Source organism: Somniosus microcephalus, chromosome 21, assembly GCF_052327205.1.
Source record: "Somniosus microcephalus isolate GS21.2 chromosome 21, FLI_Smic_1.0, whole genome shotgun sequence".
Classification (NCBI taxonomy): Eukaryota; Metazoa; Chordata; class Chondrichthyes; order Squaliformes; family Somniosidae; genus Somniosus; species Somniosus microcephalus.
This window is the reverse complement of record NC_141007.1, coordinates 75,063,610-75,088,189: the sequence shown is the minus strand read 5'-3', so window position 1 is coordinate 75,088,189 and position 24,580 is coordinate 75,063,610. Positions and strand designations below refer to the sequence as shown.

Below are 24,580 nucleotides of genomic sequence, written 5' to 3'. Positions count from 1 at the left end.
ACTCTTCCCCCATTCTCCCCCACTCTTCCCCATTCTCCCCACTCTTCCCCATTCTCCCCACTCTTCCCCATTCTCCCCACTCTTCCCCATCTCCCCCACTCTTCCCCATTCTCCCCCACTCTTCCCCATTCTCTCCCCACTCTTCCCCATTCTCCCCACTCTTCCCCATTCTCCCCCACTCTTCCCCATTCTCCCCACTCTTCCCATTCTCCCCACTCTTCCCCATTCTCTCCCACTCTTCCCCATTCTCCCCACTCTTCCCCATTCTCCCCACTCTTCCCCATTCTCCCCACTCTTCCCCATTCTCTCCCACTCTTCCCCATTCTCCCCACTCTTCCCCATTCTCCCCACTCTTCCCCATTCTCCCCACTCTTCCCCATTCTCTCCCACTCTTCCCCATTCTCCCCACTCTTCCCATTCTCTCCCACTCTTCCCCATTCTCCCACTCTTCCCCATTCTCCCCACTCTTCCCCATTCTCCCCACTCTTCCCCATTCTCCCCCACTCTTCCCATTCTCCCCACTCTTCCCCATTCTCTCCCACTCTTCCCATTCTCCCACTCTTCCCCATTCTCCCCACTCTTCCCCATTCTCCCCACTCTTCCCCATTCTCTCCCACTCTTCCCCATTCTCCCCACTCTTCCCCATTCTCCCCACTCTTCCCCATTCTCCCCACTCTTCCCCATTCTCCCACTCTTCCCATTCTCCCCACTCTTCCCCATTCTCCCCACTCTTCCCATTCTCCCCACTCTTCCCCATTCTCTCCCACTCTTCCCCATTCTCCCCACTCTTCCCCATTCTCCCCACTCTTCCCCATTCTCCCCACTCTTCCCCATTCTCTCCCACTCTTCCCCATTCTCCCCACTCTTCCCCATTCTCCCCACTCTTCCCATTCTCTCCCACTCTTCCCCATTCTCTCCCACTCTTCCCCATTCTCTCCCACTCTTCCCCATTCTCTCCCACTCTTCCCCATTCTCTCCCACTCTTCCCCATTCTCCCCACTCTTCCCATTCTCCCACTCTTCCCCATTCTCCCACTCTTCCCATTCTCCCCACTCTTCCCCATTCTCCCCACTCTTCCCATTCTCCCCACTCTTCCCATTCTCCATCTCCCACTCTTCCCCATTCTCTCCCACTCTTCCCCATTCTCCCCACTCTTCCCCATTCTCCCCACTCTTCCCCATTCTCTCCCACTCTTCCCCATTCTCTCCCACTCTTCCCCATTCTCCCCACTCTTCCCCATTCTCCCCACTCTTCCCCATTCTCCCACTCTTCCCCATTCTCCCCACTCTTCCCCATTCTCCCCACTCTTCCCCATTCTCCCCACTCTTCCCCATTCTCCCCACTCTTCCCCATTCTCTCCCACTCTTCCCCATTCTCTCCCACTCTTCCCCATTCTCCCCACTCTTCCCCATTCTCTCCCACTCTTCCCCATTCTCTCCCACTCTTCCCCATTCTCCCCACTCTTCCCCATTCTCCCCACTCTTCCCCATTCTCCCACTCTTCCCCATTCTCCCCACTCTTCCCCATTCTCTCCCACTCTTCCCCATTCTCCCCACTCTTCCCCATTCTCCCCACTCTTCCCCATTCTCCCCACTCTTCCCCATTCTCCCCACTCTTCCCCATTCTCCCACTCTTCCCCATTCTCCCCACTCTTCCCCATTCTCCCCACTCTTCCCCATTCTCCCCACTCTTCCCCATTCTCTCCCACTCTTCCCCATTCTCTCCCACTCTCCCACTCTTCCCCATTCTCTCCCACTCTTCCCCATTCTCCCCACTCTTCCCCATTCTCTCCCACTCTTCCCCATTCTCCCCACTCTTCCCCATTCTCTCCCACTCTTCCCCATTCTCCCCACTCTTCCCCATTCTCCCCACTCTTCCCCATTCTCCCCACTCTTCCCCATTCTCCCCACTCTTCCCCATTCTCCCCCACTCTTCCCCATTCTCCCCACTCTTCCCCATTCTCTCCCACTCTTCCCCATTCTCCCCACTCTTCCCCATTCTCTCCCACTCTTCCCCATTCTCTCCCACTCTTCCCCATTCTCTCCCACTCTTCCCCATTCTCTCCCACTCTTCCCCATTCTCCCCACTCTTCCCATTCTCCCCACTCTTCCCCATTCTCCCCACTCTTCCCATTCTCCCCACTCTTCCCCATTCTCCCCACTCTTCCCCATTCTCCCCACTCTTCCCCATTCTCTCCCACTCTCCACTCTTCCCATTCTCCCCACTCTTCCCCATTCTCTCCCACTCTTCCCATTCTCTCCCACTCTTCCCCATTCTCCCCACTCTTCCCCATTCTCCCACTCTTCCCCATTCTCCCCCACTTCCCATTCTCCCCCACTCTTCCCCATTCTCCCCACTCTTCCCCATTCTCCCCCACTCTTCCCCATTCTCCCCACTCTTCCCCATTCTCCCCACTCTTCCCCATTCTCCCCACTCTTCCCCATTCTCCCCACTCTTCCCCATTCTCCCCACTCTTCCCCATTCTCCCCACTCTTCCCCATTCTCCCCCACTCTTCCCATCTCTCCCACTCTTCCCCATTCTCTCCCACTCTTCCCCATTCTCTCCCACTCGTCCCCATTCTCCCCACTCTTCCCCATTCTCTCCCACTCTTCCCCATTCTTCCCACTCTTCCCCATTCTCCCCACTCTTCCCCATTCTCCCCACTCTTCCCCATTCTCCCCACTCTTCCCATTCTCCCCACTCTTCCCCATTCTCCCCACTCTTCCCCATTCTCCCCACTCTTCCCCATTCTCTCCCACTCTTCCCCATTCTCTCCCACTCGTCCCCACTCTTCCCCATTCTCTCCCACTCTTCCCCATTCTCCCCACTCTTCCCCATTCTCTCCCACTCTTCCCCATTCTCTCCCACTCTTCCCCATTCTCTCCCACTCTTCCCCATTCTCCCCACTCTTCCCCATTCTCCCCACTCTTCCCCATTCTCCCCACTCTTCCCCATTCTCCCCACTCTTCCCCATTCTCCCCACTCTTCCCCATTCTCCCCCACTCTTCCCCATTCTCCCCACTCTTCCCCATTCTCTCCCACTCTTCCCCATTCTCCCCCACTCTTCCCCATTCTCTCCCACTCTTCCCCATTCTCTCCCACTCTTCCCCATTCTCTCCCACTCTTCCCCATTCTCTCCCACTCTTCCCCATTCTCCCCACTCTTCCCCATTCTCCCCACTCTTCCCCATTCTCCCCACTCTTCCCATTCTCCCCACTCTTCCCCATTCTCCCCACTCTTCCCCATTCTCCCCCACTCTTCCCCATTCTCCCCACTCTTCCCCATTCTCTCCCACTCTTCCCCATTCTCTCCCACTCGTCCCCACTCTTCCCCATTCTCTCCCACTCTTCCCCATTCTCTCCCACTCTTCCCCATTCTCTCCCACTCTTCCCCATTCTCCCCCACTCTTCCCCATTCTCCCCACTCTTCCCCATTCTCCCCACTCTTCCCCATTCTCCCCCACTCTTCCCCATTCTCCCCCACTCTTCCCCATTCTCCCCCACTCTTCCCCATTCTCCCTCACTCTTCCCCATTCTCCCCACTCTTCCCCATTCTCTCCCACTCTTCCCCATTCTCCCCACTCTTCCCCATTCTCCCCACTCTTCCCCATTCTCCCCACTCTTCCCCATTCTCCCCCACTCTTCCCTTCTCTCCCACTCTTCCCCATTCTCTCCCACTCTTCCCCATTCTCTCCCACTCGTCCCCATTCTCCCCACTCTTCCCCATTCTCTCCCACTCTTCCCCATTCTTCCCACTCTTCCCCATTCTCCCCACTCTTCCCCATTCTCCCCACTCTTCCCCATTCTCCCCACTCTTCCCCATTCTCCCCACTCTTCCCCATTCTCCCCACTCTTCCCCATTCTCTCCCACTCTTCCCCATTCTCCCCCACTCTTCCCCATTCTCGCCCACTCTTCCCCATTCTCCCCCACTCTTCCCCATTCTCTCCCACTCTTCCCCATTCTCTCCCACTCTTCCCCATTCTCTCCCACTCTTCCCCATTCTCTCCCACTCTTCCCCATTCTCCCCACTCTTCCCCATTCTCCCCACTCTTCCCCATTCTCTCCCACTCTTCCCCATTCTCTCCCACTCTTCCCCATTCTCCCCACTCTTCCCCATTCTCCCCACTCTTCCCCATTCTCCCCCACTCTTCCCCATTCTCTCCCACTCTTCCCCATTCTCCCCCACTCTTCCCCATTCTCCCCCACTCTTCCCCATTCTCTCCCACTCTTCCCCATTCTCCGCCACTCTTCCCCATTCTCCCCCACTCTTCCCCATTCTCTCCCACTCTTCCCCATTCTCTCCCACTCTTCCCCATTCTCCCCACTCTTCCCCATTCTCCCCACTCTTCCCCATTCTCTCCCATTCTCCCCACTCTTCCCCATTCTCCCCACTCTTCCCCATTCTCCCCACTCTTCCCCATTCTCCCCACTCTTCCCCATTCTCTCCCACTCTTCCCCATTCTCCCCACTCTTCCCCATTCTCCCCCACTCTTCCCCATTCTCTCCCACTCTTCCCCATTCTCTCCCACTCTTCCCCATTCTCCCCACTCTTCCCCATTCTCTCCCACTCTTCCCCCATTCTCTCCCACTCTTCCCCATTCTCTCCACTCTTCCCCATTCTCTCCCACTCTTCCCCATTCTCTCCCACTCTTCCCCATTCTCTCCCACTCTTCCCCATTCTCTCCCACTCTTCCCCATTCTCTCCCACTCTTCCCCATTCTCCCCACTCTTCCCCATTCTCCCCACTCTTCCCCATTCTCTCCCACTCTTCCCCATTCTCCCCACTCTTCCCCATTCTCTCCCACTCTTCCCCATTCTCTCCCACTCTTCCCCATTCTCCCCCACTCTTCCCCATTCTCCCTCACTCTTCCCCATTCTCTCCCACTCTTCCCCATTCTCCCCACTCTTCCCCATTCTCCCCACTCTTCCCCATTCTCCCCACTCTTCCCCATTCTCTCCCACTCTTCCCCATTCTCTCCCACTCTTCCCCATTCTCTCCCACTCTTCCCCATTCTCTCCCACTCTTCCCCATTCTCCCCCACTCTTCCCCATTCTCCCCCACTCTTCCCCATTCTCTCCCACTCTTCCCCATTCTCTCCCACTCTTCCCCATTCTCTCCCACTCTTCCCCATTCTCCCCCACTCTTCCCCATTCTCTCCCACTCTTCCCCATTCTCCCTCACTCTTCCCCATTCTCCCTCACTCTTCCCCATTCTTCTCACTCTTCCCCATTGCCCCTCACTCTTTCCCAATCTCCCCCACTCTTCGCATTCAAAAAATTCAATCAAGTTTGTCAGACACGACCCTCCCTTAACAATTCCATGCTGACTATCCTTGATTAATCCGTGTCTTTCTAAATGAAGATTTATCCTGTCCTTCAGAATTCTTTCCAATAATTTTCCCACCACCGAGGTTAGACTGACTGGCCTGTAATTACTCGGTCTATCCTTTTCTCCCTTTTTAAACAAGGGTACCACATTAGCAGTCCTCCGGCACCACACCTGAAGCCAGAGAGGATTGAAAAATAATGGTCAGGGCCTCTGCTATTTCCTCTTTTGCTTCGCTTAACAGCTTGGGATACATTTCATCCGGGCCTGGGGACTTATCCACTTTTAAAGCTGCTAAACCCCTTAATACTTCCTCTCTCACTATGTTTATTTCATCTTCCCCCCCCGCCCCCGCCGATAGCAATGTCTGCTTCACCCCTCTTCTTTTTGAAAACAGACGCAAAGTATTCATTAAGAACCCTACCGACGTCGCCCGCCTCCACACACAAATTACCCTCATGATCTCTAATAGGCCCTACCATTTCTTTAGTTATCCTCTTACTCTTAATATATTTATACAACATCTAACCCGTGCTGTACCTGCCCTGGGAGTGTTTGATGGGGCAGTATAGAGGGAGCTTTACTCTGTATCTAACCCGTGCTGTACCTGCTCTGGGGGTGTTTGATGGGACAGTGTAGAGGGAGCTTGTCTCTGTATCTAACCCATGCTGTACCTGCCCTGGGAGTGTTTGATGGGACAGTGTAGAGAGAGCTTTACTCTGTATCTAACCCGTGCTGTACCTGCCCTGGGAGTGTTTGATGGGGACAGTGTAGAGGGAGCTTTACTCTGTATCTAACCCATGCTGTACCTGCCCTGGGAGTGTTTGATGGGACAGTGTAGAGGGAGCGTTACTCTGTATCTAACCCATGCTGTACCTGCCCTGGGAGTGTTTGACGGGGCAGTGCAGAGGGAGCTTTACTCTGTATCTAACCCGTGCTGTACCTGCTCTGGGAGTGTTTGATGGGACAGTGTAGAGGGAGCTTGTCTCTGTATCTAACCCATGCTGTACCTGCCCTGGGAGTGTTTGATGGGACAGTGTAGAGAGAGCTTTACTCTGTATCTAACCCGTGCTGTACCTACCCTGGGAGTGTTTGATGGGACAGTGTAGAGAGAGCTTTACTCTGTATCTAACCCGTGCTGTATCTGCCCTGGGAGTGTTTGATGGGACAGTGTAGAGGGAGCTTTACTCTGTATCTAACCCGTGCTGTACCTGCCCTGGGAGTGTTTGATGGGACAGTGTCGAAGGAGCTTTACTCTGTATCTAACCCGTGCTGTACCTACCCTGGGAGTGTTGATGGGACAGTGTAGAGGGAGCTTTACTCTGTATCTAACCCATGCTGTACCTGCCCTGGGAGTGTTTGATGAGACAGTGTAGAGGGAGCGTTACTCTGTATCTAACCCGTGCTGTACCTGCCCTGGGAGTGTTTGATGGGACAGTGTAGAGGGAGTTTTACTCTGTATCTACCCCGTGCTGTACCTGCCCTGGGAGTGTTTGATGGGACAGTGTAGAGGGAGCTTTACTCTGTATCTAACCCGTGCTGTACCTGCCCTGGGAGTGTTTGATGGGACAGTGTAGAGGGAGCTTTACTCTGTATCTAACCCATGCTGTACCTGCCCTGGGAGTGTTTGATGGGACAGTGTAGAGGGAGCTTTACTCTGTATCTAACCCGTGCTGTACCTGCCCTGGGAGTGTTTGATGGGACAGTGTCGAAGGAACTTTACTCTGTATCTAACCCGTGCTGTACCTGCCCTGGGAGTGTTTGATGGGACAGTGTAGAGGGAGCTTTACTCTGTATCTAACCCGTGCTGTACCTGCCCTGGGAGTGTTTGATGGGACAGTGTAGAGGGAGCTTTACTCTGTATCTAACCCGTGCTGTACCTACCCTGGGAGTGTTTGATGGGACAGTGTAGAGTGAGCTTTACTCTGTATCTAACCCATGCTGTACCTGCCCTGGGAGTGTTTGATGAGACAGTGTAGAGGGAGCGTTACTCTGTATCTAACCCGTGCTGTACCTGCCCTGGGAGTGTTTGATGGGAGAGTGTAGAGGGAGCTTTACTCTGTATCTACCCCGTGCTGTACCTGCCCTGGGAGTGTTTGATGGGACAGTGTAGAGGGAGCTTTACTCTGTATCTAACCCGTGCTGTACCTGCCCTGGGAGTGTTTGATGGGACAGTGTAGAGGGAGCGTTACTCTGTATCTAACCCCGTGCTGTACCTGCCCTGGGAGTGTTTGATGGGACAGTGTAGAGGGAGCGTTACTCTGTATCTAACCCCGTGCTGTACCTGCCCTGGGAGTGTTTGATGGGACAGTGTAGAGGGAGCGTTACTCTGTATCTAACCCGTGCTGTACCTGCCCTGGGAGTGTTTGATGGGACAGTGTAGAGGGAGCGTTACTCTGTATCTAACCCATGCTGTACCTGCCCTGGGAGTGTTTGATGGGACAGTGTAGAGGGAGCTTTACTCTGTATCTAACCCGTGCTGTACCTGCCCTGGGAGTGTTTGATGGGACAGTGTAGAGGGAGCTTTACTCTGTATCTAACCCGTGCTGTACCTGCCCTGGGAGTGTTTGATGGGGACAGTGTAGAGGGAGCTTTACTCTGTATCTAACCCGTGCTGTACCTGCCCCTGGAGTGTTTGATGGGACCCAGCATGGAACGTGACAAAGGCTGTGACCATGTGTAAACGTATTGCTGTAAATGCACAGCAGGTCAGTGAGTGTCTGAGAGCGAGGAGCAGGATGGAGGTTTGATTGTGATCCTTCATCCAATGAGTTCGCTTGTTTTCCTGTTTCAGACCCTGATGGACTTGCCTTTTGTTGTGTATTTATTTCAGATTTCCTCTGTCCGTGGATTTCTCCTTTTTCCAGAACTGCTGATGCCCCCAGCTCACATGTTTTCTATTTCTGGTTAGCAATCTATGTTTTGAATGTAATAGAAACAAACATTTTGCGTCAAAGGCAAAAAAAATAACCAGTTGAATAATCTTGATGAAATGACAGGCAGTATATCTGGGTTCCTCGGCAATGGAAGGAAATAAATTAAATGTTTATCTTTTCGCTGCAAAGGTCTGAATGAATGGACTAATTCCATGTTTTGGAGCGAGGCTTGTGCAGAGGCTGCAGCACATCACAACAAAGAAGCTGCTCTCTCATATTTCCCTTTGTCAAAGTCACTCCAATCAATAGCTAGCACAGGCTGCAGGTAATGAGAAACCTTTGCACATCTCGCAGTGCATCGGGTTGCCTTGGCAACTGTGCGGTTTCAGGTCGCAAGTGGGAGTGAGAAACGCGGAGGCGGCGCCCCCACCCGTCTGAGTTTGTGTAGCCGGCAGGTGCTTGTACCCACCATCTGTGTGCAGCTTATTCCACAAATTTATTACAAGCTGGGGGAGGGGGAAGAATGAATAAAGCTTTCAGCAGAGAATGGAATTGTACGTTTCAGCAACTAAAGTAATTGGGAGAAGGATTAGAGGGGACTTAAGAACTTTCTTCACCCAGAGGGTGGTGGGGGTCTGGACCTCACTGCCTGAAAGGGTGGGAGAGGCAGAAACCCTCATCACATTTAAAGAGTACTTGGATAGGCACTTGAAGTGCCGTAACCTGCAGGGCTACGGACCAAGAGCTGGAAAGAGGGATGAGGCTGGGTAGCTCTTTTACGGCTGACACAGGCACGATGGGCCGAATGGCCTCCTTCTGTGCCGTAAACTTCTATGATCTAGCACTAGTTCCTCAAGTTAGTGCCACTTTATAGTCTAATTTGCGGAGTGTACCGGTTGGCATGGTGCGGAGTGTACCGGTCGGCATGGTGCGGAGTGTACCGGTCGGAACGGAGTGTACCGGTCGGAGCGGAGTGTACCGGTCGGTGCGGAGTGTACCGGTCGACACGGTGCGGAGTGTACCGGTCGCCGCGGTGTGGAGTGTACCGGTCGGCGCGGTGCGGAGTGTACCAGTCAACGCAGTGCGCAGTGTACCGGTCGGTGCGGAGTGTACCGGTCGGCACGGTGCGGCGTGTACCGGTCTGCGCGGTGCCGTATGTACCGGTCGGCACGGTGCGGAGTGTACCGGTCGGCACGGTGCGGAGTGTACCGGTCGGCACGGTGCGGAGTGTACCGGTCGGTGCGGAGTGTACCGGTCGACACGGTGCGGAGTGTACCGGTCGGCGCGGTGCGGAGCGTACCGGTCGGCACGGTGCGGAGCGTACCGGTCGGCACGGTGCGGAGTGTATCGGTTGGTGTGGAGTGTACCGGTCGGCGCGGTGCGGAGCGTACCGGTCAGCACGGTGCGGAGCGTACCGGTCGGCACGGTGCGGAGTGTATCGGTTGGTGTGGAGTGTACCGGTTGCCGCGGTGCGGAGTGTACCGGTCGGCGCGGTGCGGAGTGTACCGGACGACGCGGTGCGCAGTGTACCGGTCGGTGCGGAGTGTACCGGTCGGCACGGTGCCGTATGTACCGGTCAGCACGGTGCGGAGTGTACCGGTCGGCACGGTGCGGAGTGTACCGGTCGGCGCGGTGCGGAGTGTACCGGTCGGCGCGGTGCGGAGTGTACTGGTCGCCACGGTGCAGAGTGTACCGGTTGGCGCGGTGCGGAGTGTACAGGTTGGCACAGAGTGTACCGGTCGGCGCGGAGCGGAGTGTACCGGTCGGCACGGTGCGGAGTGTACCGGTCGACGCGGTGCGGTATGTACCGGTCGGCACAGTGCGGCGTGTACCGGTCGGCACCGTGCGGAGTCACTGTTCTAATGTAGGAAACGCGGTAGCCAATTTTTGTACAGCAAGATCCCACAAACAGCAATAACCAGATAATCTGTTTTTAGTGATGTTGTTTGTGGGATAAATATTGGACCAAGGCACTGGGGAGAACTGATACTTTTATGTCCTTCTGAGAGGACATATGGGGCCTCTGACAGTGCAGCACTCCCTCAGTACTGCCCCTCCGACAGTGCGGCACTCCCTCAGTACTGCCCCTCCGACAGTGCAGTGCCCCCTCAGTACTGCCCCTCTGACAGTGCGGCGCTCCCTCAGTATGTCCCTCTGACAGTGCAGCACTCCCTCAGTACTACCCTCCGACAGTGCAGCACTCCCTCAGTACTGCCCCTCCGACAGTGCGGCGCTCCCTCAGTACTGCCCCTCCGACAGTGCGGCGCTCCCTCAGTACTGCCCCTCCGACAGTGCGGCGCTCCCTCAGTACTACCCTCCGACAGTGCAGCACTCCCTCAGTACTGCCCCTCCGACAGTATGGCGCTCCCTCAGTACTGCCCCTCCGACAGTGCGGCGCTCCCTCAGTACTGCCCCTCCGACAGTGCGGCGCTCCCTCAGTACTGTCCCTCCGACAGTGCAGCGCTCCCTCAGTGCTGCCCCTCCGACAGTGCCGCGCTCCCTCAGTATTGCCCCTCTGACAGTGCCGCGCTCCCTCAGTGCTGCCCCTCCGACAGTGCAGCGCTCCCTCAGTGCTGCCCCTCCGACAGTGCCGCGCTCCCTCAGTACTGCCCCTCCGACAGTGCGGCGCTCCCTCAGTACTGCCCCTCCGACAGTGCGGCGCTCCCTCAGTACAGCCCCTCCGACAGTGCCGCGCTCCCTCAGTACTGCCCGTCCGACAGTGCGGCGCTCCCTCAGTACTGCCCCTCCGACAGTGCGGCGCTCCCTCAGTACAGCCCCTCCGACAGTGCCGCGCTCCCTCAGTACTGCCCGTCCGACAGTGCGGCGCTCCCTCAGTACAGCCCCTCCGACAGTGCGGCGCTCCCTCAGTACAGCCCCTCCGACAGTGCGGCGCTCCCTCAGTACTGCCCCTCCGACAGTGCGGCGCTCCCTCAGTACAGCCCCTCCGACAGTGCAGCGCTCCCTCAGTACAGCCCCTCCGACAGTGCGGCGCTCCCTCAGTACCACCCCTCCGACAGTGCGGCGCTCCCTCAGTACAGCCCCTCCGACAGTGCGGTGCTCCCTCAGTACAGCCCCTCCGACAGTGCGGTGCTCCCTCAGTACAGCCCCTCCGACAGTGCGGCGCTCCCTCAGTACTGCCCCTCCGACAGTGCGGCGCTCCCTCAGTACAGCCCCTCCGACAGTGCAGCAGACTCTCGGGACCGTGATTTAATGTCCAATGTTGGGTGGTGTCTCTGTGGAGCGGATCTTCTGATGCAGAGACAAGAGTATGAGGAACATAGGAAAATGTCGGAAGGAAAAGGACCTAACGGTCCCACAGACAGCCAGTGAGTGGGTGGAGGCTCCGAGACGCACGGAGTTGGAAATCTGCCAAGGCCTTGAGTATAAGGGGAGTGAGGCAACAGGTGGGCCCGTGTCCTACCAGAGGTGTCACTGTTACTGTAACCAAAAGTACCGGTTTTGTATTTGTGTACCAAGCAGCCTTGTAATGGATTAGCAGGATAAGGACGCAGTGTCAAGTATTCCAGCCTTTTGATTGAATTTGAGTGAAAGGAGAGATTTTAATCCTAATGCAATTGGTCATTGGAAGAAAGGACAGCGATGAGCCGATGTAAGGAGACAGACAAATAGCATTGGGCTTCGGGTTTCTGCACACAGGTAGTCACATACCTTTCCCAAACAATGAGGGAATTGTCAGTGGGTCTTTTGTTAAGTTTATGCACACGGACACATTCGCTTTCTTTGTCTCTCTCTTTCTCCGTCTCTTTATCTGTCTCTTTTACTTCTGCTCTCTTTCTCTCTCCTGTCTCTTTTTTTCTCTCTCGCTCTCCCTCTCTTTTTCCCTGTCTCACTCTCTTTCTGTGTCTCTTATTTTCTCTATCTCTTTCTCCATGCCTCTTTCTCTCGCTCTCTCTCTCTCTTTCTTATATTCTCTCTTTCTACGTCTCTCTCTCTCTCTCTCTCTCACTCTCTCTCTTTGTTTCTTATTCTTTCTCTGTCTCTCCCTCTCTTTCACGCACGCCATCCCTCCGCTGTTTTCCCCCCTACCCCCAGTTTTTCATGTTGCTTCCTGCAGAGGGCAAGCTGTGCCCTAATGGAGCTTTGGGGGAACAAGAGATGAAAGCAGTGACAGTAATAATCGCACTGGAACAGAGCATTAATAAAATAAAATGTAACTCAAAGCTTCTCTAACTTTTCCTTCAGTTAACGTGACTCTGGATTGGACACAGAGTTCGGCCACCCGAGGGAAGTCACTGTCCCTCAATCCCAGCTTTCGTCTGAAAGTGGAGAAGCTGGAGATGGTAAGTTATTGATTCTTTAACCCTGACAGGCGTCCCATTTGACCCTCCGCCCTCTGTGACCGACCCACTTGATATAGAAAACAGTTTCTCCCTATTTGCTCTATCAAAACCCCATATCATTTTGAACACCTCTATCAGGTCTCCCCTTAACCTTCTCTTCTCTAATGAGAACAATCCCAACTTCTCCAACCTCTCAGCATAACCGAACTCCCTCATCCCTGGTATCATCCTGGTAAACCTCCTCTGCACCCCCTCCAAGGCCTTGACATCCTTCCTAAAGTGTGGGGCCCAGAATTGGACACAATACTCCAGCTGAGGCCTAACCAGTGATTTATACAGGTTTAGCATGACTTCCTTGTTTTTGTATTCAGTGCCGCTATTTACCAAACCATGTATCCCATGCGCTTTCTTAACTGTCTTATCAACTTACCCTGCCACCTTCAAGGATTTGTGAATATGCACCCCAGGTCTCCCTGCTCTTGCACCCTGCTCCAAAGAGTACCACTTCGATTATACTGCCTCTCCATGTTGTTTCTCTCAAAGTGCAGCACTTCACACGTGCCTGCATCAAATTGCAGCTGCCGTGTGTGCCAAGTGTTATAAATGTATTTGATTTTGTGAGTGTGTTGCCACTCCTTGGTTTAAAGCCTATAAAGCCGCTGAGGCGTTTTACAGCCCCCTCCTCCGCTGCTTCCAGTTAGTGAGCTGGCAGACTGCATCCAGCTGAGGAGAGAAAGCAAGAGGCAGCCCTTAACTCTTCATTGCCCAGCCACCGGGGGACTGTGCTGGGCGTCTCTCTGCCAGCTCGACGCCTCCCTTACTGATTGGTTTAGTTGTTGTGGGTATAGGAGCAAGCAGGTGCAACGCAGTTTTGTACTTTAATTTGGGGAAATGCCTTTTTATCGCCACAAGATTAAATTTTATATTTAACTTATATTTAACTCTTTTACCTTAAGAAACTTCAGGCAAAAACCATAAAGAAAACAAGCATTTAGAATACACTGGAAAGATTGACATTAAATTAAACAACATCTTGGGCTTCGGCACGATTTAGAATTGCTTTAACAACAACACCTTCTGAATTCCCAAAGTGCACATCCTTTTAGAAATCAAGGCCTAGAAATTCAGTGCCCTTAGCACCGATTTTGCGGCGCTAGAGGGCCTAGTGCTGCAATTGGCGCCGGTTCCTAAATTGCCTGGGGCCCTTCCGCGGCGGTAGACCGGTAGCGCTGCGCCGGCACCGATGACGTCATCGGTGTGCGCAGCGTCCCGGTTGCCGTGGTAACCCGGCCCCAAGCCGAAATTCAGTTGCGCCCGCCTCGCCCGTGGCAGGCGCAACTAAGACTCTGGCAACAGAGTCTTCCCCCAGTGTGCGCCGGCGCATAAAGGTGGAGCGGCGGCCGGCCGCGTTCCCGGCGGCCGGCTGCCCGCACCTCCCTTCCCGGACTCCTGCATTCCCCCCCCCGCGGCCCTGATCAGTGTCTCATGCGAGCCTGGCACTTCCCCGAGGTGCCGGGCTCAGATGTCGGGTCAATCCGCCGGACAGTTGTCGGCTGCAGGCAGCTCCTCCTTAACAGGAGGAGGAGGCCTGCAGTTCCCCCGCCTGCCGCACCGCATCGGGTGCCGCAGCGGGGGATTAGCGCCAGGAAACCCAAGTTCACGCCTGTTTTGAGGCGCTAAAGGAGGGTTTTAGCACCCGCCGCCGTCTGGGCCCGGCGCACCAGAATTTTCGTCGGGCGCTGCCGCATTACCGCTGGCGCAAACTTTCTGGCGCTACAGCCCTGGCAAGACCAGAACCCAATTTCTAGGCCCAAATGTCTTACTTTAGCTAAACCCCGTAACGAAAGTTCTATAGTCCTGGCTAGCTCCAGCTTGTTGGGAAGGTACCAAGTATTTTGATCGATACGGTTGTAGTGCAGCGTGGCTTTCTATTGCAGCCAGGTTATTTGCTTCACAGGCAATCTGTAAGCCAGCATCGGGGCATGAAGCTGCGAGCAGGCAGGAGGATTCCAGGTGACACCAAAGCAAAATACTGTGGATGCTGGAAATCTGAAATAAAAACAGCAAATGCTCAGCAGGTCAGGCAGCATCTGTGGAGAGAGAAACCGAGTTAACGTTTCAGGTCAATGACCTTTCGTCAGATTCCAGGTGAGGTGGTGAGGAGTCGGGCTGACTCCAGGTGAGGTGGTGAGGAGTCGGGCTGACTCCAGGTGAGGTGGTGAGTCGGGATGACTCCAGGTGAGGTGGTGAGGAGTCGGGCTGACTCCAGGTGAGGTGGTGAGTCGGGCTGACTCCAGGTGAGGTGGTGAGGAGTCGGGCTGACTCCAGGTGAGGTGGTGAGGAGTCGGGCTGACTCCAGGTGAGGTGGTGAGTCGGGATGACTCCAGGTGAGGTGGTGAGGAGTCGGGCTGACTCCAGGTGAGGTGGTGAGGAGTCGGGATGACTCCAGGTGAGGTGATGAGGAGTCGGGATGACTCCAGGTGAGGTGGTGAGGAGTCGGGCTGACTCCAGGTGAGGTGGTGAGGAGTCGGGATGACTCCAGGTGAGGTGGTGAGGAGTCGGGATGACTCCAGGTGAGGTGATGAGGAGTCGGGATGACTCCAGGTGAGGTGGTGAGGAGTCGGGATGACTCCAGGTGAGGTGGTGAGGAGTCGGGATGACTCCAGGTGAGGTGGTGAGGAGTCGGGATGACTCCAGGTGAGGTGGTGAGGAGTCGGGATGACTCCAGGTGAGGTGGTGAGGAGTCGGGATGACTCCAGGTGAGGGGGTGAGGAGTCGGGATGACTCCAGGTGAGGTGGTGAGGAGTCGGGCTGACTCCAGGTGAGGGGGTGAGGAGTCGGGATGACTCCAGGTGAGGGGGTGAGGAGTCGGAATGACTCCAGGTGAGGTGGTGAGGAGTCGGGATGACTCCAGGTGAGGGGGTGAGGAGTCGGAATGACTCCAGGTGAGGGGGTGAGCAGGTAGGAAGGGGTGTCGGTCCCAAAGTAGAACGTGTACATATTGCCCAGTAGCAAAGTTGCTAAAGAGAAAAGCCTTTGAGTGCAATCATTGACCATCCAACTCCGAGTATCCAGTCCATGTGTGAAGCTGTTATCAATACAGAACCATAGAGAATATGATGTCGTGGCAATAACGGAGACCAATAAAAGGGCAGGATTGGGTATTAAATATTCCTGGATATAAGGTGTTCAGGAAAGATAGGGAAGGAAAGGTAGGAGGTGGTGTGGCAGTATTGATTAAGGAGAATATTACAGTGCTAGAGAGAGAGGATGTCCTGGAGAGGTCAAGGACAGAATCGATTTGGTTAGAGATAAGAAACAATAGAGGTGCCATTACATTACTGGGTGTATTCTATAGACCGCCAACTAGTGGGAAGGATATAGAGGAGCAAATTTGCAGGGAAATTACAGAGAGGTGCAAGAACTATAGGGTAGTGATAATGGGGGGCTTCAATTATCCTAATATAGACTGGGATAGTAATACAGGTACACTATCCCTTATCCGAAAGCCTTGGGACCAGCTGAGTTTCGGTTTTCAGAATTTTTCGGATTTCAGAAGGTATTATTATAAGACTGGGAAATTTGTATTTAATATAAATTTTAAAAGTTCAGGCTACCTCTTGCGACTGTTCCGTGTCTCATTCCCCTTCCTGCTTCTCTGGAAAGCCGGATATTGGCTGACTCCTACTAAGCTGGCCCGCAAATCAGGTCAGGTGGGGGGGGAGAAAAGAATATCGGACGGGCCGCGGTTCAGGTCGGGGGTCGGGGGGGGAGAAAAGAATATCGGACGGGCCGCGGTTCGGGTCGGGGGGTGGGGTCGGGTCGGGTGGGGGGGGGGGAAAGAATATCGGACGGGTCGGGGGTCGGGTCGGCGGGGGGAGAAAAGAATATCGGACGGGCCGCTGCAGCTATCGGACCGGCCGCTGTATTGTTGGATTCACTCTCCTGGTACCACCTCCACACTGCCCGGCTTGGCCTGCAATCTCCTACCCAGGAGGGAACTCTGTGACCCTCTGCCCTGCTCAGCGTAAGTCGTGCGCCACTCTGGTCATGTCGTGCGCACGACTTACGCTGAACGAAAAAACTTTCGGTTTTTAGAGGTTTTCGGTTTTCGGAAGTTCGGATAAAGGATAGTCTACCTGTAGTGTAAAGGGCAGAGAGGGGGAAGAATTTCTGAAGTATTTCTTGATCAGTACATTTCCGGAGGCATGAAATAACAACAGAAAATGCTGGAAACACTCAGCAGGTCAGGCAGCATCCGTGCAGAGAGAAACAGAGATAACGTTTCAGGTCTGGGACCCTTCACCAGAACTCATTCATTGTTATTTCAGATTTCCAGCATCCGCAGTATTTTGCTATTGTATTAGAGGAAGGAGGCATTGCTGGATCTGGTTCTGGGGAATGAGGTGGGGCAAGTGGAGCAAGTGTCAGTAGGTGAACATTTAGGGAACAGTGATCATAGTATCATAAGGTTTAGATTAGCTATGGAAAAGGACAGGGAGCAATCTAGAGTAAAAATACTTAATTGGAGGAAGGCCAATTTCAGTGGGTTGAGAACGGATCTGGCCCGGGAAAATTGGAATCAAAGATTGGCGGGCAAAACTGTAATAGAACAATGGGCTGCTTTTAAAGAGGAAATAGTTGGGGTACAGTTGAGGTACATTCCCACTATATTTAGTGGTTTCTGTACATGAACCCCGAATTCCCTCTACTCCTCCACAGTTCCCAGCTTCTCACTGTTCAGAAGTGGAGCTGGGAGTGGTGTTGAGGGGCAGAGACAGGAACGCTGCTGATTTTCATCCCTCAACAGGGGAGAAGTGGAGTCGGCGTGAGAACGCTGGCTGTGCAGAGGCTTAGCATGTGTTCCCTACCCCAGACCCACCAGCTGCTCTCTCACCCAGGGCCATTTCAGCAACTCTTGGACATCCTTCCCCCACCTCACCCTGGAATCCTGGCTCCGACCCGGTACATGTTTGCTGCTATAGGTTCTTAAACCTCCGCCACCCCCGAGCTTTATAAAAGGTAAGAGATAGAGTACTTCAGTAAAGGAATCTGACTGAGGGCGGTACAGAAATATTGGAAAAAAAGGAAGAACTTGCATTTATATAGCGCCTTTCACGACCTCAGGACGTCCCAATGCCCTTTACAGCCAATGAAGTACTTTTTGAAGTGTCGTCGCTGTTGTAATGTAGGAAACGCGGCAGCCAATTTGCGCAAAGCAAGATCCCACAAACAGCAATGTGATGATGACCAGATCATCTGTTTTTGCTATGTTGGTTGGGGGATAAATATTGGCTCCAGGGCACCGGGGAGAACTCCCCCCTGCTCTTCTTCGAAATAGCGCCGTGGGATCTTTTACATCCACCTGAGAGGGCAGACAGGGCCTGGGTTTAACGTCTCATCTGAAAGACGGCACCTCTGACTGTGCAGCACCCCCTCAGCACTGCACTGGGAGTGTCAGTCAGTGTCAGTCTGGATTTTTTGCAAGACGCTGCGGAGCGAGGGGAAAAAGAGAAAGAAAGCCTGATGGTGTAAGAGTTAGAAGAGGAACTGGAGGCAGAAACCACAATAAGGACGAGAGAGATTGAGAGAGTACGAGGGGAGCAGGCAGCTACAGGAAGAGATTAATCGTTTCTGGCCCGTGACTCGAACCATGGAAGATCTGCTGGTGCATGAATACAGGTTGTGAATATTACTGGGTTGTATTGCTAGGTGGCAAAGAAATTCAATCCTTTGCTACATATTTTCAGGGCAGAAAGGGCAATGTGCTTCACTCCACATCTGATGTTACAGGAACATTTCTGGGCGGTTTGGGCCTTTTAACTTGGCTAATGAGGGATAATTGTCACTCAATTTACGTGGCCAGGCTAGCATTATATTGGTAATGGAAGTAAAATCTCCTTCAGTTTTTTCAGTCACAGGCACACCCCTCATTCACAGTGCGCACTGCTGAGGAATCCTGGCAGTGGGACAGACAGCGGGATGGGAAACGTGTTACCTGATATCAGCTCTGCCCCGAGTCAGCTGAAGGTCTGTACATAGCATTTCACTCCTCAAATAACCGAGGCCGGTACTTGCTGTGTGCTGGCCTGCCCGGAGAAACCCCGGCATTCTCTCGACTGCTTGAATTTGGTACTTCTTTCATTGCCGGGTGAAGTCTGCTTGATTTTGGCAAGCCTGGAGGCGTGAATAGATTTCTACCTAATGCTGCTCCCTCTCTGGTGGATCCATCCTAAATCCACTAAAAGGAAATAGCCCCTTTCCCAATGGTGAATCCACCAACAGGGAGGAGTCTAGGTACTGCCTACCCTAAAGACCGCCTACCCTAAAGACCACCTACCCACACACCAATAGGAGTCTAGGTACCACCTACCCTAAAGACCACCTACCCTCACACCAATAGGAGTCTAGGTACCACCTACCCTAAAGACCACCTACCCACACACCAATAGGAGTCTAGATACTGCCTACCCTAAAGACCGCCTACCCTAAAGACCACCTACCCACACACCAATAGGAGTCTAGGTACCACCTACCCTAAAGACCACCTACCCACACACCAATAGGAGTCTAGATACTGCCTACCCTAAAGACCACCTACCCTCACACCAATAGGAGTCTAGGTACCACCTACCCTAAAGACCACCTACCCACACACCAATAGGAGTCTAGATACTGCCTACCCTAAAGACCGCCTACCCTAAAGACCACCTACCCACACACCAATAGGAGTCTAGGTACCACCTACCCTAAAGACCACCTACCCACACACCAATAGGAGTCTAGATACTGCCTACCCTAAAGACCACCTACCCACACACCAATAGGAGTCTAGGTACTGCCTACCCTAAAGACCACCTACCCACACACCAATAGGAGTCCAGGTACCACCTACCCTAAAGACCACCTACCCACACACCAATAGGAGTCTAGATACTGCCTACCCTAAAGACCGCCTACCCTAAAGACCACCTACCCACACACCAATAGGAGTCTAGATACTGCCTACCCTAAAGACCACCTACCCACACACCAATAGGAGTCCAGGTACCACCTACCCTAAAGACCACCTCTACAGTGCCAGCTGTGGCTCAGTGGGTCGCACCCTCACCTGAGGCAGAAGGTTGTGGGTTCAAGTCCCACTCCAGGGACTTGAGACACAAAATCTAGGCTGACACTCCAGTGCAGTGCTGAGGGAGTGCTGCGCGGTCGGAGGTGCCGTCTTTCGGATGAGATGTTAAACCGAGGCCCTGTCTGCCCTCAGGTGGACGTGAAAGATCCCATGGCACTATTTCGAAGAAGAGCAGGGGGAGTTCTCCCGGTGTCCTGGGGCCAATATTTATCCCTCAATCAACGTCACTAAAACAGATTATCTGGTCATTATCACATTGCTGTTTGTGGGAGCTTGCTCTGCGCAAATTGGCTGCTGTGTTTCCGACATTACCACAGTGACTCCACTTCAAAAAATGTACTTCATTGGCTGTAAAGCGCTTTGAGACAGCCTGAGGTCGTGAAAGGCGCTATAGAAATGCAAGTCTTTCATTTTACTCACCAGTCAGAACGTTGTCAGATCATCTGGGCCATTCTAGAACTTCAGTGATTGCTCCAGGCCAACACTCCAGAACACTTCCCTCAGGAGGGAATATGAATGAAGCAGATGCCAGAATAGGGGAGACAACAGGTGTGGAAAGAAAGAGTGCGAGGGCCCTTCCTCACTCCGTGCTGTCTTGTGTTCTCCTCCCCAGGCATCGCCACTCAAATTGGGAGCCGGGTAGAGTCGAGGCTTGGGCAGGTGCCCTCTCGCTCTGTGATACCGAGCAATGGGGTGCGCCGGCTGATCATCAATTCACGGTCGTACGGCGCATAGAAATCTCTCAGTAATCCACTGCGGATTATCTCTCAATACACCTCTGGTAAAGGTGGTGCAGATCCTTAATGCTGGAGCCTCTCCGCTATCTTCACAGGTCCACTGAGAAGTAAGAGTCAGTCGGGAGGCTGCAGCTTGCTTCTTTTCTCCCCGTCCCCCGTCCTCCCCAAACAAAACAAGGGAAACCACTGCTATCTGAAAGAGCACTGCGATAACACTAACGAGACACTGGATTTCATAAGAATATGCAACGTGCTCTGATATAACGTTTCCCGACATTACAACAGTGACTACACTTCAAAAGTACTTCATTGGCTGTAAAGAGCTTTGGGACGACCCAAGGTCGTGAAAGGTGTTGTATAAATTTATGTTTGTTCTTTCTTTATATATGGCCTTTAAGATGTAAGAAATTGTGCCATTCGCCTTCCTCCCAAGAGGCTGTCTACAACTCGTCTAGTTTCCAGAGAAGTATAGGGCCAGAAATTCGGGTCGGAGGCTACCCGCGGGTGCAAGCCCCCGACCTGCACTTACCTAGCGCGCCGGCCGTTGAGCTGTGGGTTCGCGTGGGATTCCGATCCTGGGCCTGCTCCAACTGCCAGCGCGCAGTGCTTGCATATCCCAGGGGCGCAGTTAGTTCGAAGCGTCCCCTGGGATCACGTGGGCCATGGGGAGCCAATCGGAGCAGGGAATGCCCATTCATGGATTTGACAGGATAGAGTTCGGCCCCAAAACATAACTAAAACTTCAAATAAATTTAATAAAAACATCACATTTTTAAAATAACTATAAATTACATAAAATAACTATTTTAAACAATTTAAATTTTTGAAAAAATTAATTAGTTTTTAACGGGACTAAAAATAAACTTACCTTTCTTTAAAGTATTTAAAAATAATAAACCTGTGGAAAAAATGTTTTTATTTTACTTAATTCACCACTTACCTTGTTAAAAGCAGGCCTTGCGACTGCTTTTTAAAAGCCCAGCTGCTGGAGACTTACCCTCCCGGAGAAACCTGTAAAAAAAAAAACCGGAAGTTCCAGGCGTACGCGCTGCCTCTTCGGCGCACGCGTTCAACCTCTGAACCCCTTCCTTTAATGGAACGGAAATTCCGCTTTCCCGCGCAAGCGCAGTGCATGCACGAAACCGGCACTTTCATTGGGCCTATGCGTGAGTACCCAGCGCGTACTCACCCGTGGGGACCCGAAGTTCTGGCCCATCATTTTTTTAAAAAAGAGCTAGTTGACACATCAATTCTTTTTCATAAATACCCACTGCCTAATGTGTAGCCACTGCCTCCAACAGCCACCAATTTATACTGCGCCCTTAACCCAAAGCAACATCCCAAGGCACTGTTAGGAAGGGGGAGGTTGGCGGGTGACAGAAAGCTTTGTTAAAAGAGATGGGTTTTGGGAGGAAGAGGAGTTTAGGGAGGGGCGCAGCAGAGAGCAGGACTATTGGTGATGAAAAGATGTGGGGCCTGAGACTTGTTACATTTGTACTCCTGCCTTCCAAGTTTGGAATCTGATCTGTTCCGTCCTTCCTTTCCAGGCACTGGGATATCTCGGGATCGAACCGACTGAGGAGCAGCAGCAAACCCTCCGGCACCAGCTTCAGGTGGACTCCAAGGGAACAGTGGCCTATGGAGGTCAGTGTTCCTCTTGACCAAGCCTTTCCCCCAGCTCCTCCTCCTCCCCTCCAGCTCGCAGTCTGAGATGCATTTCTACCCACCACCCCACCCCATAACCACACATCAGTCATTGACAGTCAGGCAGTGAACCCAGTCTCTGGCCCGTTTCCCCTTAATTGGTTTGATTGGAGAGAGAGAGCAGAACCTGGGCTGAGCTGTTGACCACCTTTCCACCCTCTCCCGCACAGAAGAAACGCAGTAAGCTCGCTCCGCGCCTCTTGCTGACACCGCTGCTGAGATGGAAAAACTTCACAGCAGCAACTTGCATTTATATAGCGCCTTTAACATAGTTATAAATGTCCCAAGGCACTTCACAGGCGCGTTATCAGACAAAATTTGACAAAAAGTTTTAAGGAGCATCTTAAAGGAGGAAAGAGAGGTAGAGAGGTGGAGAGGTTTAAGGAGGGAATTCCAGAGCTTAGAGCCGAGGTAACAGAAGGCACGGCCGCCAATGGTGGAGCGATTATAATCAGGACGCACAAGAGGCCAGAATTGGAGGAGCGCAGAGACCTCGGAGGGTTGTAGGGCTGGAACCTCCACCTCAGTGCCTGGGGGACAGGTTCCTGCCCCTGGATAATGAGCCCAATTCAATGGGGTGTTTATTCCTTATAGGGGCCCTCTTCACAAGTGACCTTAATGGAGAGACTCCCTCCCTAAAATGATCATGGTGGTTTCCTGGCTGGGTGGTACCTCGCAGCCAAGGAGGGGGCGTGGGGGGAAGGGAGGAGAGGGGTCATTGGCAAAGCTCTGGGATCGGGCCTTCTCCCTGTCCTCCTGCCAATACAGGAGTGACTGGCGATACATTTGAAGGAATTCAAGTTAAGCTGCAGAAAAGTAAGTTGATTTTTTTTAAGGTTCCTGGAGGTGGTCCTCACTGAGAGGTCCTCTGTGGACAATGTCCCTCTTTTATCAGTTTCTGGTCCGACTTAGATATTTTTGTAAAATGGAAGGTGTGATACCTCTCCATATCTCGCTCTAGACCACTTTTCATTACAGATACAGCAAACGTTATAGAATCATAAAGCACAGAAGGAGACCATTCAGCCCATCGTGCCTGTGCCGGCTCTTTGAAAGAGCTATCCCGTTAGTCCCACTCCCCTGCTCTTTCCCCAGAGCCCTACAGATTTTTCCTCTTCAAGTATAGATCCAATTTCCTTTTGAAAGTTACTATTGAATCTGCTTCCTCTGCCCTTTCAGGCAGCGCATTCCAGATCACAACAACTCGCTGCGGAAAAAAAATTACCCTCGTGTTCTGGTTCTTTTTCCGATTATCTTCAATCTGTGTCCCCTGGTTACCAACCCTCCTGCCACTAGAAACAGTTTCTCCTTATTTACTCTATCAAAACCCTTCATAGAAACATAGAAGATAGGAGCAGGAGCAGGCCATTCAATGAGATCATGGCTGATCATCCAAATTCAGTACCCTGTCCCTGCCTTCTCTCCATATCCCTTGATCCCTTTAGCCTTAAGAAATATATCTAACTCCTTCTTGAATATATTTAATGAATTGGCCTCTACTGCCTTCTGTGGCAGAGAATTCCACAGGTTCACCACTCTCTGGGTGAAGAAATTCCTCCTCATCTCTGTCTTAAATGGTTTACCCCTTATCCTTAGACTGTGGCCCCTGGTTCTGGACTCCCTGACCATCGGGAACATCCTTCCCGCATCTAGTCTGTCTGCTCCTGTTAGAATTTTATAAGTATCAATGAGATCCCCTCTCATTCTTCTAAACTCCAGCGAGTATAAGCCCAATCGACCCAATCTCTCCTCATACGTCATTCCTGCCACCCCAGGTATCAGTCTGGTGAATCTTCGCTGCACTCCTTCCATGGCAAGAACATCCTTCCTCAGATAAGGCGACCAAAACTGCACACAATACTCAAGATGTGGTCTCACCAAGGCCCTGTACAACTGCAGCAAGACATCCTTGTTCCTGTACTCAAACCCTCTCGCTACGAAGGTCAACATACCATTTGCCTTCTTAACCGCCTGCTGCACCTGCATGCTTACCTTCAGCGACTGGTGCACAAGGACACCCAGGTCTCGTTGCACTTCCCCTTCTCCCAATCTATTGCCATTCAGATAATAATCTGCCTTCCTGTTTTTGACACCAAAGTGGATAACCTCGCATTTATCCACGTTATATTGCATCTGCCATGCTTCTGCCCAATCACCCAACCTGTCCAAATCATACTGGAGTTTCTCGGCATCCTCCTCACAGCACACACGCCCACCCAGCTTTGTGTCGTCTGCAAACTTGAATGATTTTGAACACCTCTATTAAATCTCCCCTAAACCTTCTCTGCTCTAAGGAGAACAATCACAGTTTCTCCAGTCTCTCCACGTAACTGAAGTCCCTGGTTCCATTCAAGAGCACATTGCACATTCACAAAACTCTTCATAATTTTGAACACCTCTATTCAATCTCCCCATAACCTTCTACATAGAATCTGCAGCCCAGAAACAGACTGTTCGGCCCAACTGGTCTATGCCTCTGCTCGAAGGAGAACAATCCCAGCTT

The 24,580-nt window shown here is 52.7% G+C and overlaps 1 protein-coding gene across 1 annotated transcript in view; it reads left to right on the top strand.

The window, feature by feature from the left end:
- stxbp4 (syntaxin binding protein 4) overlaps window positions 1–24,580 on the top strand; it is a 234,426-nt gene that overhangs the window by 60,488 nt on the left and 149,358 nt on the right. Inside the window, exons 9-11 of the mRNA XM_085964116.1 lie at window positions 8,122–8,233; window positions 12,386–12,504; window positions 21,921–22,017. Coding sequence (XP_085820242.1) covers window positions 8,122–8,233; window positions 12,386–12,504; window positions 21,921–22,017 — 328 coding nt within the window. The remainder of the gene's footprint in view (window positions 1–8,121; window positions 8,234–12,385; window positions 12,505–21,920; window positions 22,018–24,580) is intronic.